The 16,777-nt window shown below is 39.4% G+C and overlaps 1 protein-coding gene across 3 annotated transcripts in view; it reads left to right on the forward strand.

Annotated features, from left to right (window-relative positions):
• SH3KBP1 (SH3 domain containing kinase binding protein 1) overlaps positions 1-16,777 on the forward strand; it is a 530,573-nt gene that overhangs the window by 468,691 nt on the left and 45,105 nt on the right. For all 3 annotated transcript variants that reach the window (XM_077480738.1, XM_077480739.1, XM_077480741.1), the window contains one exon: positions 2,726-2,811. In XM_077480738.1, the coding sequence (XP_077336864.1) occupies positions 2,726-2,811 (86 nt within the window). The remainder of the gene's footprint in view (positions 1-2,725; positions 2,812-16,777) is intronic.

The raw sequence follows: 16,777 nt of genomic DNA on the forward strand, positions 1-16,777 counted from the left end.
GGCATTACATGCTATTATTGAGCTTATGATCTACCAAAACCCCCAGATCCTTCTCCACTGTGGATTCCCCCAGATGTACTCCCCCCTAGTATGTATGGTGCATGCATATTTTTAGCCACCAAGTGCATAACTTCACATTTATCAACATTAAACCTCATTTACCACTTATTTGCCCAATTAGACAGTGCATTGAGGTCAGCTTGTAAATCGGAGACATCCCATAAGGATGTTATTCCACTGCATAGCTTGGTGGCATCTGCAAAGACAGAAAAGGTACTTTTAATCACCAAGACCCTATATCATTTATAAAGATGTTAAAAAGTAAGGGTCCCAACACTGAACCTTGGGGTACACCACTGATAACCTTAGACCATTCAGAGTAACAATCATTAACCACTACTCTGTTAGATTTTTTATTTATTTTTGCCATTTTTCTATCAATATACTAACTGATCTTTCCAAGCATGTAGACTTTACCTTAAACATTAGTCTTGTGTGGGGAACTGTGTCAAACGCTTTTGCAAAAACCAAGTACAACGCATCCACAGCCACCCCTCTGTCCAAGGTTTTACTTACCTCCTCATAAAAATAAATCAGGTTTGTTTAACAACTTGTGTCTTTCATGAATCCATGCTGTCTGTTGCTTAAAATATTTTTTTCCAGCAAGAACTCATCTATGGTGGTCTTTGATTAAACTCTCCAGTATCTTCCCGACTATAGAAGTTAAACTAACATGTCTCTAGTTACTTGGTAAAGACTTTGATCTCTTTTTACATATGGCCACCACATTCGCCCCACATCAATCCAGTGGTACCATTCCAGTCATTAACAAGTCCCTAAAAATTAGAAATACTGGCTTTGAAATGACAGAGCTCAATTCTTTTAGGATCCATGGGTGGATGACATCCGGTCCAGGGGGTTTATCAACCTTTATTCTCTCTAAATACTTCTGGACCATTTTACTTTTGAGCCATTGTGGATCATTTGGGGCTGTGTCAATACCACCCCATTATGGACATGAGCTCCCCCCATGCTCATTTGTATACACAGATCTGAAGAAAGTATTTAATAAATTTGCTTTCTCTTTGTCCCCAGTTACCCACTCTAGATTAGTTTGTAAAGGGCCTACATGCCTAGACCTGGCCTTTTTACTGTTAATATGTTTGAAGAATTTTTTGGGGTTTGTCCTACTATCTTTTGCAATCTGCTGTTCGTTTTGAATTTTTGCATCCTTGATTTCCTTTTTACATATTCTGTTTTATTCTTTGTAGCATTTAAATGATGATCGTGTTACTTCATTTTTATATTTTTTAAAAGTTCTTTTCTTATTATATATTGCCATTTTAACTTTGGCCATGAACCACATAGGTTTTATTCTTGGGCTTTTAAACGTATTGCCCATGGGAATATACTTTGCAGTGAGTTTGCATACAGGTTTTTTTTGAAGAATTACCATTTCTGTTCTGTGTCCATTGATGCCAATATTCCCTCCCAGTCTGATGCTGCGTACACATGATCGGATTTTCCAACAACAAATGTTGGATGTGAGCTTGTTGTCGGAAAGTCCGATCGTGTGTATGCTCCATCGATCATTTGTTGTGGGACCTTCCGCCAACAAATGTTGGCTAGCAGGTTCTCAAAGGTCTTGTAAAACTAGTGTTGGTAATGAAGATATTGTGTACGTCTTGTACGTCACTACATTTGTAATTTTTGGCCAACATTTGTGTGACCGTCTTTATGCAAGACAAGTTGGAGCCAACACCCTTTGAACAAAAATCCACGCTTTTGTTGTCGGAAAGTTTGATCGTGTGTATGGGGCATAAGTCTTGGAGAACAGCCCTCATCCTTGGAAAATTTTCTCTCTTAAAGTTAAGTGTTTTTATCTTTCCCGTATGTCCTCCTGTCCAGCTAACATCATATTAAATCATGTTATTGGTCACTGCTACCCAGATTTTTTTTTTATACGAATATTGGTAATAAGCTCTGCATTGTTTGGGATTAACAGGTCCAGCAAAGCGTCATTCCTAGTCAGAGCCTCAATAAACTGGACCATAAAATTGTCTTGTAAAAGGTTATACAAGGTTATGCAAATATGCTTTAGAAGCTCTCTGGTCCCTGCTGGGACTGTGCTGGGAGCGCGTGCTTTCAGCACAGAAAACTGTTTACATATAGCTGCATATATGCCTCTCTTAAAGCCCACGAGAGGCCACATATATGCACCACGTCAACGGGAAGTGGTTAAATGGCTGGGCCACAATGACGTCATTCTCGCTCATGCACACAGGAGTCACTATTATGCAATAGCTCTCTGCATTCACGGCACACTCCTGAAGAGTGATCAGCACTGTCATAATGTGCTATTATGTGGTGCATGCTAGCACAAGTAGGTTGCTGATAGTTTGCTAGTGACTTCAGATATGTGTAAAATTTAAAAGATTAGTCATCCCCTCTAATTTACCTTGATTAGAAAAACACAAACCAAAGCAGTGGCCAAAAAACCCTATTTAAATCCATGTGTCTGGTGCCCTGCATGTGAAATAGGGGCCAGACGCATGGATTAGGGGGCTCCTTATGAAACGGGCCGCCACTGAACCAAAGGATAAAATTAGGAAGGTTGTGTCCATCGAGTAATATTTGCAAATGTGCATCCTATGTGTCTCTGTGGACATTAAGAGAAAAATATATATATATTTTGAATTATCGTTTTCTTTTTTTTGCCACACAGGAGTGAGAGCCCAAAGGCAGAGCTAGGAATCAGTACTGTATCCAGCACTCCAGACAGAGACTCATCAGATAAGAGCAATGACATTGGTAAGTCCTGAATGTTTTTCTGCCAGGTTATAAATATCCTCAGAGTCCCTGCTCTGTCATACACACTGACAGATTCATACACATCCTAAATACCAGCCTACACATATACTTATAATAAACCTCTTCAGTGCTTGGGAGTGTTTTATACCAAACACTGCTGTAGTAAACACGAATCTGCAGGAATGTATTAGCTCTCAGACAGTACATTCCTATAATGAGGCAAAGTGGAAAGAGCTCTGCTCCTATGGCATTTCCTATGTGGCCAAAAAAAGCAATCATGTGGATTTATTATTTTATTTTGAATCTGTAATGGACTTATAGAATTTTCCGAACTTCATTCGTAAAACTAAAGCCCTTTTGGGATATCTGTTTATTACAGGAAAGAGGTGGGAAATATTGAGAGTAGCATAAATAATTTAAACATGGCAATTTTAATTGCAGCCAATGGTATGAATACTGTATTTAACAAGCTGTCAAGTCTCTAAGAAGTCTGTAGTTATTATTCGTTTAACTCATGTTTACCTAGGAGAAAATATATGACTGGACATCAGAGTTGTACGATGACGAGTTCTTATTCTTATATTGTAACTATTGGCAAAATAAAAAAAATGATAAAAGATGCATATCTGTCAATATCAATAACACAACAGATACACTATATTGTCAAAAGTATTGGGCCGCCTGCCTGTACACTCACATGAACTTTAATGGCAACCCAGTCTTGGTCTGTAGGGTTCAATATTGAGTTGGACCACCTTTTGCTGCTATAACAGCTTCAACTCTTATGGAAAAGCTGTCCACAAGGTTTAGGACTGTGTCTATGGGAATGTTTGGCCATTCTTCCAGAAGCACATTTGTGAGGTCAGGCGCTGATGTTGGACAAAAAGGCCTGTTTTGCTGTCTCTGCTCTAATTCATCCCAAAGGTGTTCTTTCGGGTTGAGGTCAAGACTCTCTGCAGGCCAGTCAAGTTCCTCCACCCCAAACTCGCTTATCTATGTCTTTATGGACCTTGCTTTGTGCACTGTTGTGCAGTCATGCTATAACAGGAAAGGGCCATCCACAAACTGTTCCCACAAAGTTGGCCGCATGAAATTGTTCAAAATGTCTCGGTATGCTGACACCTTAAGAGTTCCTTTCACTGGAACTAAGGGGCCAAGTCCAACACCTGAAAAACAACCCCGCACCATAATCCCCCCTCCACCAAATGATTTGGACCAGTGCACAAAGCAATCCCAATACTTTTGACAATATAGTGTATATTAGTTATGTCACCGTTAAATATTGGTCTTTTTCAGTTAATATTATTCGGGAATACTTATTCTTAAGTGCAGTAAACCAAAGTAACCAGTCAAACTCTGCAAAAGGTATGACTTCGGCAGAATTAAAGAATGTCCAAAGACCAAACTTTATTATTCAGTTTTGGTAGCGCTAGGAACAGTTAAAATCCTAGCTAGTTTTTCTTTGCCCATGAGAAGATTTCATTGTAAGGTTGAATAAAGACAATAGTTCATCCAGTTCAACCTATGTTGGTGTGTGTGTGTTCGTGTAGATAATTATTTCCCATATCCCTGTATATTGTTTGATAAGATGCACGTCCAAGAGTCTTTTGAAACTATCAATAACTCCTGTTGACACCACTGATTGTGGAAGAGACTTCCACATTCTTACTGCCCTGACAGTGAAAAGCCCCCTGCGCAGCTTTAGGTTAAACCACTTCTCTTCCAATCTCATTGTGTGGCCCCATGTCCTCTTACACTCCCTGAGACTGAATGGTTTCCTACCTACACAGGAATTCCCATTGAGATATTTGTATATCCCTATCATATCTCCTTTCACGCGTCTTTTCTCAAGGGAGAATAAATGTAGTGCTTGTAGACGTTCCTCCTATTTGAGGTGCTCCAGCCCCCTTGTTAATTTTGTTGCCTTTCTCTGAACTCTCTCCAGCTCCAGCACATCCTTTCTGAGGATTGGCCACCAGAACTGGATGGAATACTCCAGATGGGGCCGAACCAGATTTTAATAAAGTGGTATAATTATCGTTTTATCTCTGGAGTAAATACCTTTTTTAATGCATGCTAATATTCTGCTGGCTTTGCTTGCCCGCAGCTTGACAATGCATGCTATTGCTAAGTCTGTCATCTACTGGGACCGACTTCCTATAGACAAAACCTAAAGTGTAGGAAAAGTCTTCAAGGGAAATTCCCTCCTAGACTCCTTTGGGACACCTCCCTCCTATTCTTTTTCCAGTGAAATTTCTAAATTTTGGATTTACACCTGCTTTCAGTCTAGGTAAAAATGGTCGCTAGGACAAGTAGAAGGAAATCTTTGCTGTCCGCATGAGCTCCAGGCACCACTCCTTTCCTAGTGTGTTCACCATTGGGTGCCCTGGTTTCGCATTTGGGGTGTAATGTGAAAAATTACATTCCTTAACGTCCCTTCTTTAAACTGCCCTCACTTTTCTGAATCATGGCATGCTTCCCCCTGCAGCATTCTGTAATCTTTTGAATTTCACAGGGCTGTGTGTGGCTGTGCCCGCACATCCGCATCATTTATTCACAAATCCATTAACAGACTACAAGATCCATTGCCACAATGGCACTTGTAGCTCATTGATTACTTTCTCCACCCAAGCTCTGCTTTACTATGTGGGTGAAATTATTTTTATTCCAAAATGTGAACTATGTCTTTAGTGCTAAATCACACCTGCCCATTGCAATGCGTTGCGAAAACGTGCACATTAAATTCATGAAAATTGTGTTTTAATTAATTGTTTACACCTTGCCCATAATATTGTGGTACAATTTGGCAATTTGGTTAAATAGATAAATTTGTTCCATTGTCAGTAAATACGTTGTTTCAGATATGCTGTTCTATAATTTGTGGTACTATAGTGGTATATCTCTAAGGATTACTTTTTACTGTATAAAGTCCTGCTGTACAAAGGTTTTGGTATTAAAAAGGTTGTTTGATCATTGTAATAGTTGGAATCCTGACCAACTAACTCCTTGACTAAAATCATATAATGAGCAAAAGAGACATGCTGCAAAACAGCATACAATACTCCAGCAATTGTGTTATAATGCTTCACGGATTGTCAGGTGGATAAATGAGTAGGAGGCAGATGGCAGGGTGCAGTTCAGATTTGCTGACAGATTAAGGACATGCAGGTATATTCACTCATAAGTGATTTCATAAAGACTTCCAGTGCGTTTTCTCAAAGGTTGCTGTAGGGGAATACCATACATGTTTCTTAACATTTGATAACTCCTGTCCTGTGAAACTTTATTTAGATGACCAAAAGTGCTGTACCCACAAAGCTTTAGAACTCCACATTCTTAACTTGGTACCAGTCAGAGTTAAGTTAAAGAAGTATTAAACCCCAAAACAAAATGCTAAATATTGCAGCTTAGATGTGGAGACTTCATTTATTTTTTTTGTTATCTTTTATCTTCCTTTTAGCAGACCAAGCTGCCCAGCAAAAAATCCAACGGCACTTGGCGGAGCCAGCTGCGTTGCACCAATGATCTTTTCATCTGTCTTTGAGGGCATTGTTCCCAGTGGCCCCCGATGTAAAGGGCATTCTTCCTACTGACCAGCAATCTAAGTGACAATTTTCCCACTGTTCCCTCAAGGAATTGGTTTGAGCAGGGGTCCTTTATTCACTTCCAGCCCATGGACGTCATATGACGTCTTTGAATTTCAGTGGGGATAGTTACAGGCATCATTCAGGTATCATCTTTTAGAGCCGGCGATTCTGTCTACCGTAAGAATGATCATAGTGGCAGTTCCGCTGCTTGATTGTTCTTACAGATGACGAGAGGGCACATCTCCCCTCCCGCCACCCTCCGGTGCTTCTCCAGGCTCTCGCATGCCATTGAGAACCCGAAGAAAGAATCTGCCGGATGACGTGCATAGAGATTTCCGGTGATCAGATGGTCACCAGTCATCTTTATGACCATCAGAGTCCCAGGATGCGACATTATGATGTCACATCCGGGCCGCGGTTGTAAACGAAAGCATGGGATCGTAAAAAATTTTTTATCTCCATGCTTTCAAGCCTGGAGGAGAGATGTGGGGTATTGTAGACCCCGTATCTCTCCATAAAGAGAACCTGCCAGGCACTATTCCTATTACAAGGGATGTTTACATTCCTTGTAATAGGAATAAAAGTGATAAAAAAAGTAAAAAAAAAGTGTAAAAAGAAAAATAAACAATATAAAAAAATAAATAAATAATTAAAGTGCCCCCATCCCCGTGTGCTTGCCACAGAAGCGAATGCACACGCAAGTCCTGCCCACATATGTAAACGTTGTTGAAACCACACATGTGAGGTATCACTGCGTGCGTTAAAGTGAGAGAAACAATAATAGTACTAGACCTCCTCTGTAACTCTTAACTGGAAACCTGAGAAAAATGTTAAAGCGTCTCCTATGGAGATTTTTAAGTACCGAAGTTTGGCACGCCATTCCATGAGTGTGCGCAATTTTAAAGCGTGACATGTTGGGCATCCATTTACTCGGCGTAATCATCGTCTTTCACAGTATGCAAAAAAAAAAGCTAACTACTGTTTGAAAAATTGTTGCGCAAATACCCTGCGACATAGAAAGTTGCAATGACCACCATTTTATTCCTTCTAAAAAAAAATCTATAACGTTGGGGGTTCTGAGTCATTTTCTAGCAAAAAAAATATGATTTTTACATGTAGGAGAGGAGTGCCAGAATATGCCCGGTATGGAAGTGGGTAAGAACTAAAAATATCAGTGGTACCTTGGCGGTAAAAATGTTGAGAGAGGCTCATCCAGTGCCGAGGTACTTTGCCTTCAGTTACCTTAACCACTTGTGGACCGCCTATTGTACATTTACTGTGGCAGGGTGGCTGCTCTGTGCCTGATCACGTAGCTAGTACCATAGTTTGTAGACGCTATAACTTTTGCGCAAGCCAATCACAATACGCTTATTGTTTTGTTTTTTGTTTTTTACCATAAATATGTAGCAGAATACATATTGGCCTAAATTAGTAAAGAAATTTGATCTTTTTCAATTTTTTATTGGATATGTTTTATAACAGAAAGTAAAAAATATAGTTTTTTGTGTTTTGTTTTTTTCAAAATTGATGGTCTTTTTTTGTTTATAGCGCAAAAAATAAAAACCGTAGAGGTGATCAAATGCCATCAAAAGAAAGCTCTATTTGTGGGAAAAGGGGCATATATTTTATTTAGGTACAATGTCACACAACCGTGCAAAATTAACACAGTGCTGTATCGCTAAAGGGCAAGTGATTAAATAGATTCCTATGTTGCTCTGGAGTCCCTTGGACTTCAGACTTAGCCTGTATACAAGGTCAAACATCATATCCTCTAACTGAGACTAAGCCCCTCCCTTTCTTAATTTTAACTCCATTTCTGCCATTCATAGAAACATGATGGAGTAGTCCATCAAGTCTGCCCATTTATTTTTTTGTTAACTTTTTTGAGTATAGATCTGTGTATGTCCCAAGCACGTTTAAAACCTTTTACTGTTGACTGTCTCATTACCTCTGCTGGACGTTCATTCCAAGCATCAACTACCCTTTCAGTAAAATAATACTTTCTAAAATGAGTTTTGAGCTTTCCTCTAGTTAGTTTGAGGTCATGTCCTTGTGTTCTTGATTTTGGTTTCATATTGAATAAACTGCCCTCCTGAACCTTCTAAAGGTTTCAATCATGTCTCCCCTTTCCCTTCTTTCTTCAAGACTGTACATATTAAGTTCCTGAGGTCCCTCTCAATATGTTTATCAAAAGCCAGTTTCTACTGCCCTTTGCGCAGGCTTTGACATTTGGCAGTTAAGTGACGGGGCAGCACCAGAAGGAAGGACTTAATGTCCATTTGGAGAACAGTCAAGCCACTGTGACCTTGAGGTCAAGGAGGGCTTTGCAGGGAATAGACTTGAAGATCAACACAGGTAGTTGATGCTTGTAATTCCCCACTGATGGGCCAGGTCAGTTTAACTTGAAATAAAAAGACAAATTTTCACCAGAGTGGCCAGTCAATATTTAGGTTGCAGGGTGTAGCTGGTTGAGTATTATTAAAGTTGATAGACTAGATTGGACACTGAAGCTATGACAGTGCAGAAAATTGGGCAGCATAGTAGTGATATTGGGTAGCTCAGGCAGCCTGGGGATGGTGACAGAGGAGCAGAGTAGGCTTTGTGGTAATAGCTATGGAAAAGATCAAGGAATGAGATGGTGATGGTGACGTAGATACTGTATGGCAATGTGGTTGTGACAGCAGAACCATGTCTTTGAGAGGTCATTATGAGTGGTTCTGACATGAATAGACTCTTTATATCTACTGGTTAAGAACATCAATAGTGCATTTATAATATACTAGCACAATATTAAGTCTTAACTTCTTAACATTTAGATTATGTGCTTAAAACACTCTAGGGTAAATCTGAAATTGCTTTTAGTAATCAATGTCATAAATATGATCTTACATACACAAAGGTGTGAATGAACTCGGGGACCATGGAACAACTGTTCTGAATGATGATAGGTGGTCATCGTGCCCAACACAGCGTCACACATTGCACATACTCAACAAAACCAAATCAGAGAGACTGTCATTTATCAGCTATGGAAATTGTGAATCGTCGTGCACATTCTGTGAATGTAATGGCAGAGCGTACTGCAAAGATCTTAAAGCTGTAAAGAGGCCTATCTTCCTAATTGTTTTTTAAAATCGTTATAAATTCAGTATGATTAGATAGAATTTACGTAATGTTATTGGTTTTCATTTTTTGTAAGCCATTAAAGATGATGGAGAGCTGATCTGTGGTGTGCCGAGCTGAAACCAGCACTTTGCTAGTGAGGCAAGTTGTCTGGTGTAAACAAATCATGTAAGATTTGACATTTGTCACCTCTCCAATGTCATCTGTTCTAGTCACTCAGTAAGGTAACAGCTACTCTGTTACTCTGGAGCTACGAGCAGTGAGAGACCAAATCTTTCTCCCTTGTGTGCCAGGTAAGATTTTATTGCATTGCACTTGCAGGAATCAGGAGAATTCCACGTTTAATATAATATCCCAGTGATATTCATAAACTGAATTGAGTTTTAGCTGCAGATGTCTGTTTGCCTTACTACTAATGTGGCATTTTTATTGTGTTGGATCTTATTTTTATGAAAAATACTTTGTTATATTTATATTTTATGAGACTTAACATAAACATAACTAAACCTTATGTTATGTTTTTATGAGGATTGCTATGTGGTAACGTGTTGTGAAGCGCGTGCCTTCAGAAAGCTCCGTATGATATGTTTAGATAACTGCCTGCGGCAGAATTAGGAAGCAGTTTTCACCATATCTGCTCTCCATTTTGTGATTGTTACATAATGCAGAGAATGAACAACGGCTTACCGAATCCAATGATGATGTGTAAAGTTAAATAGGTTATTACATCCATTACTGCTTTTTTCTATTTGTTTTGCTCATTAATATACAGTAAAGCAATTCCTGTCTGCATAGTGCACTTGCTTTGTCTCTGCTCTTGTGGGACAGGGTACCGGGGTTAATTTAGTCATATTCTAGGTGGCATACTACTATGTTTTTTGGCTAGGGTGGAGACTGGAGCACGTATAGGAATCCCATGCAAACATGAAGACAATATACAGTCTTCATGCAGATAGTGCTCCTGGTGGGATTTAAACTCCAGGCCACCAAGCTGTAGTGTATTTTCAGTGAGCACATATTTTGTAGTGTTTACAGTAAACTCATTTTATACTACTTTTACAATGTTATAATCTTGTTTTGTCATGCAGCTATACACTGTAAATACACAGTACAGTACACAAATATACCTTTGTCCTTCTTTCCCAACCAGCAGACATGCAGCCATACATGCAGTACATCCTCTTGACACCCCTCTTACCTGTACCATACAACCATTTATACAACCTACCTGGAGGTTATCAGTCATATATCCCCCACCCCCAGTGTCCATATATACCCCCCACCAGAAAAATACGCTCTATTTAACATCCCAGAAGCCGTTTGCATTTTATGACCTTTACAATTTGCATCTTACATGTTCATTCGTATACAAAAAGTGGAATCAAAAAGTTTCCAGACTAGTTTTGCAACTTGCCAACAGAAGGCAGCACAAGGCAGTCACTGAGAGCACCGGCCTTCATAAGTCAGTGTGCCAAAAGACATTGTCCTGTGTATGCCAGAAGCTGTGCAACTGGTGCTATTCTGACCATGTGCCTTACCACATCTGCTAAACTGGGCAAATCTGCCACATAGATGTTTGACGTGATTCAGCAAGTTCAGCAACCGATGCTGCAATGAGTCATTCGAGGGGTTTTGAGATTGCTCTCCAACGATCATCATGCACAAGTTGCCGAATGGTTTAGACATTTTCGGGGATTGAGCTCGTTGAAGGTCTTCCTAAACTCCCGTTGTCTTCCGGTGATGTTATACTCTTGAAGCGCGCATGCCACTCGAAACACCTTAAATGGCTCATTGCAGCACGGCCGTCTCAAAACTTTTGATACCGCCTCATATTTAGAAAGTCCTTTCCTTTTACCGGGGTACATGCTGTCCGTATCTAGGCCTTGTGGCACTTGGTAGCCTTTAATTTTCCAACAGTTCTGTGCAGAGATCATATTTATTTCTTTACATTTTCCACAAAATATTTTATTTGGTTTGAAGTGGCCAAGCTTCTGTGTATATGAAGGAAAAATACTAAATATTTCAAATGAAGAGTTTATGGGAATAAATTGTAAGCCTCTCTGTTTTTTTAATTAAGTTTCAGTTATTCATCGTACCCAGCCTGACATTTGAGATAAAAATGACAGGGGTAGTTCCCACGCTGCCTTCTTAAATGAGAAAAGAGGTGCAGCAGAAGTGATTGACACAGCATCCTGCTTTCAGGGTCATATTTTATGCAGTGAAAAGTGGGTAGAGAGCTATTTAAGCAACAAAAACGGGAAGATTTTGCAAGATTTTTGAGCAGGTTAAGATTCCACAGAGAAATAATTGCAGGCCTAAACCAATTGTCTGGTTAAGCAGCCATAGCAGCTTGAAAATATTGTTTTTTGAGTGGAGTTACTATTTAAATCATTTTATTTGGGGCTGCTTTTTGGAGTTTTGCTTCAATTGTGCTGTCATCTTGGCTGATCTTATTTTTTATAGAGCTAACTGCTTTTATCTCTTTTTTTTTTTTCTTAATAGGAAATAAGTATTGTCAATTTGTACATTCTACTTTTTTATAAATTAATATTGTCACGCTTCTTGGGGAAAATCTACGGGCACAGATGTCGTTTTGTCTACTGATGTAGGATGCGGATGTAGGAAATGTTTCATTTGAATTGCATTGGGAATTTATATCTTAGCGTTATATGAAAAGTGCCAGATTGGTTTTCATGTTAATAGTTGTAAAGATGTCATAAAAACAAAGTAGGGTGCTACAGCATGGGTTTGTAAGCACTCTTTAATTGTGTTTGAAAAAATTGAATAAATGCAGAATTTTCTGATAGTGTGGCAACACTTTTTTTTAAAGTGTTCACACCCTTTAGTGTTGACACTTTTGCAAGTATAAATCTACAGCAGATCTAGAAAGTCAAGAAATAGAATAGTTTATATGACCTTAATTCATACCTCTTAATGGCATTTAATGCTACAATTTAATTGTTATTCATGTAGATCTAGTGTACACATTGTATTTCTTCATGGATACATGGATCCAACAATAATAATTAGTATTGGACTCGGGCGTGTTCGGATCAAACACGTCAGGAAGCCGGCACTGCACACCACCAATCATAGGAAGTTTGTGTATGTCCAGCTGCCAATCACAAAATGCCTCACTGCCTGGGATTGGCTGTGTGCAGTGAAGGCTTCCTGGTGGGTTTGATCCGAACACGCCCGAGCCCATCACTAGTGGTAATATAGCAGCTTCTTTTCATGGGAGGTCTGAGCATGCTCACAGTGTTCCTGGCTCAACATCTTTGTGTGCCTATAAATTGGCTTTGGGGAGGAATAAGCTAGAACATAAAAGATGACTGATATAATAAGTTGTGCATTAAAAACTACTGCTACTAGCATTTGTAAAATCTCTGTGCCACCTGGTTGATCCTTACCTCTTCTCACAAGAAAAAACGGTTAACTTGACCTGTACCACTTATTGTCAATGGGCAAGTCATTAAAACAACAGGGGTCCTAAAATGTCAAAATTTCAGCAGGCTGGCATATGTGTCGTTCCAGCCCACCCCCACCCCCCCACCCCCTTGACTGTATTCTTTATAGTTTGGTGCCACCCTGCCTGTCGCCCATAACAACTGCATTATCTTAGTTATAATATCATTCAGGAACTTTTACATATACTTCTGTATGCTTGTTCACTGAAACATGAATGCTGAATAATTAAAACCACAGAAAAATAAATGAGAGCAAATTGAAGTTTCTGCCCTTGGTGTCCATCAGAATTAGTTGCAGTGCACTGCGCTGCAAAAAAAAAAAAATGGTGCTTGTGTGGTCTGGTATGTGCCAGCACAATTTTAAATGGGCTGCTTTTAATGCTGAACTCTAAAAAGAGCTTTTGTTAAACTTCATTTAGAATACCCTCTCCAACCCACTTACAAAAAGATGTATGTTAAAAAAAAGTCCAGAGATGGAAATAAAAAATTGTGAAAGGTCTGAGGGACAAACCTAGCAGGAGAGACTGCAGGAGCGTAGTTTGTACAGCCTTGTAGAAAGAAGGGAAAGGGGGGAACATGATTGAAACCCTTAAAATGTTTTCAGTTTTGCAGAAACACGCTACAGTCCATGTAACATGGTTTCCTATGGGTCACGTTCACATCTGTGTATTTTATGGAAAGGGCAAGGGACTTTTTTTTTTTTTTTGGTTCCATGGACTTCGATGGATCAAAAATGTGTATTGAAAAATGCAAAATGCACCCGGAATATGCAAACTGCATAGTTGTGAACCACCAGGCCTTAGGGTATGAACAAGGCTTAGGAGGGACATTTTTCCCTTTTCGTTTTTTTTTTTTAACATGCAGCTTGGGTTAAAAAAAAAAATACTCAGGCCTCAAACTACTAGAAACATTCACAGCTAATTGAAAAATATTAGAAAATATTATTTTAGAAAAAAATGGTGGATACTTGGAACAGTCTCAGTAGAGGTGGTAGGTCAGTCAACAGTGAATTTAAACATATTTGAGATAAACAGAGATAAACCTAGATCTATACTCCCTGTTGGGTTCTGTCTCGTCCATGGAAACACTCCAACAATATACTCATAGACCACATAACCACCAGTCTTCTTTTAAAACTTTTTAAAAAGGGAGACTGGAAGTTGTGCTGTCCAATGCATATATTCATGGACAGTTTTATTGAAGTTTTCTGTTATAATGTTATATGCCATAGCAACCATCTGTGCATAAGTCAGTGGTTAGATGGTTGGTTGATTATGGTCTGCCAGTGATTCCATTTAATTATTCATGAGCTAACCATAATTTCTTACATAGCCAACCAAACTCTTCTAACCTCCCGTACATGCGGTCGGAAATTCTGGCGGAAAAGGTCCGATCGGACCATGTTGTCGGATAACCCGACCGTGTGTGGGCTACATCAGACATTTTCCATCGGAATATCCGACCAACAAAGTTTGAGAGCTGGATATAACATTTTCCGACAACATGATCCAATCGGACTTTGTTCGATCGTTTTTGTAGAGAATTCCGATCAAAGTGCCACGCATGCTCAGATCAAATTACAAGACCAAAGCTATTGGCTACTAGCCGCAAAGTAGTCCCGTCACAACGAACGAACGTCATCACATTCTGAACTATCGGATTTTTCGACAACTTTGTCCGACCATGTGTATGCAACACCAGTTTCGGACAAAATCCGTCGGAAAAAATCTGATGGATTTTGTCGTAATGTCCGACCGTGTATTCAAGGGCTAAGATTTGGCTAGAATGTGGTTAGTGTCAGCATTTTTCATTAAAAATGATGAAAAAACTTTTATACTGACAGGAGCTATAACTATGTACATGAACAGTTAGGATGTGGTGATAGACAGCTATAGTGTGTAGAAATGTACAGTGTGGCTAGCCTTTAGGGGAAATATGGTGAAAAAAAAAAGCTGAAAGACCTTTAAATAGATAAAGGAAAATGAAATGATGCCAAAAAGAAATACAGTGACTTGGAAGATAGGCCATGTGATCCCAAGCTGGAGCCAATCAGATTTGAAGCCCTGCAGTCTCTGTTTCATTTGAATGTTTTTATTATCCCATCAATATAAGTGATGCTTCTCTTTTCCATTCATTTTCCATCAAGCGTTCCTCATTTTCCTCTGTTTACCATGGGTAACTACTCTTCTTCAATTGATGAGGGTAAGGCTTTATCACCTCTTTCTGCTCCAAGAGTGTCTTTTGCTGTAGTTGTAGAATGCATGTCTGCAATGTGACTTTTCCACCCCCTTCTCAGTGCAAGCTCTGCAGTACATTGTCATAAGGTAGCACACAGTATTATATGCGTCACATCAAGTTCTCTTCATTTAATGACTCCCACGCCACTTCTTTCTGTGAGGTTTTTCAATCACATTCAGATCTCTGCAGTTGGTTAGTTGAGAATGTTTACTTTTTATAATGTTGGTGAAAAAAAGAAAGGAGGCACCTGATTGGTGTTCTGGGCAACATATTTTTTTATTCTAATAGCCTTTTAAGAAGGAAAAGCATTAGCTATTTAGGGTTCCAGGACAAAGTGACAGTATCTCTGAAGAGGAGCCCCCCCCCCAACCCACTAATACCTCAGTGCTCCTCCCACTGCTCCTTCCACTGTCTCAGCCAATGAAAATTCCCAGTTATGGTTATGATTAAGCATATGTGGGTGTGAAACGCGTCAACAGAGATCCTTGTATAGCTGTGCTATTGTCAAGATTTTAATCTGTTGAAATAAAGGGGCTGAAGTTTTATTCATCTCAAGACGTGTGGTTATCCACTTTTGTTCTTGAAAATACCCAGTGGCTCTGAGTATGCAGATGTGATGACCTTTTATGTGACTCAGGTCTAGTAGTCAATTTCTAGGCCCAAGCACTGTCACATGATAGTGGCCAGCACTAAATATTTTGGTGTCAACTGTAATTAAGGAATGGGCAGTTGGGGAGTGCTGGCAAGGAGAATATCAGTCAGTTGAGAATAGGCCCATAACATAGTGAGGTACAAGCCACTATATATACATTTTATTTATGTTCTCATGCTGAAGTCAGGTGCACTCATGAATTCTATTTTCTAGTTTAAGTGTATGCAAACTTATTTTCAGTCTAAAAGAGCATTTCACAGCATTTAGAAGGGATTTCAATATTTGTGGTTGCTACAATTAACCAGTTTGTGAGCATGATTAACAGCACTAACTGCAATTTATCAATGCTAGATACTAAATGTAATGCTATATAAACCGTGGACATTTTTATGTATAGTATTTAAAGGTAATATGTAAATGACCTTAAAAAAAGAAACCTTTTGGCATGAGGGCACAATAAACGTTAATAGTCTAAAGGCTTGCTTTTTTGTTCAATCTGCGGGCTGAATGAGAGAAAATCAGATGATTTCCCCATCCACTCTAATATTGTGGATGGAGGAGTCTTCATTTCTGGCTATCGCTTTCAGCCAGCTGTGGCAGTCGCTTTTCAAACAGTAAATTTTGACCAAGTTCGGTTGATATTTTAATTGACTTTTGCCGAGCCAGGTGGTGCATGCAGGGGCTACCCACAGCTTGAATTTCATCTGATTGAGCAGGAGTCAGACAACATTTGAGCTGTCTTTGGGAACCTTAAGTATAGGCAGCCAAAGGTGGCCTAAACATACCTGCTGGAGCTTATCTACTAAGAACAGCTTTTGCACCCAGTTAGTCAGTTTTTGCCAAATTTTGTTCAGCTGTCTACCACCACACCACAACTTTTGTCCCACCTGCAATCACTA

This window comes from Lithobates pipiens, unplaced genomic scaffold (assembly GCF_037356315.1).
Source record: "Lithobates pipiens isolate NorthernLeopardFrog02 unplaced genomic scaffold, aLitPip1_a1.2 Scaffold_16, whole genome shotgun sequence".
Taxonomy (NCBI): Eukaryota; Metazoa; Chordata; class Amphibia; order Anura; family Ranidae; genus Lithobates; species Lithobates pipiens.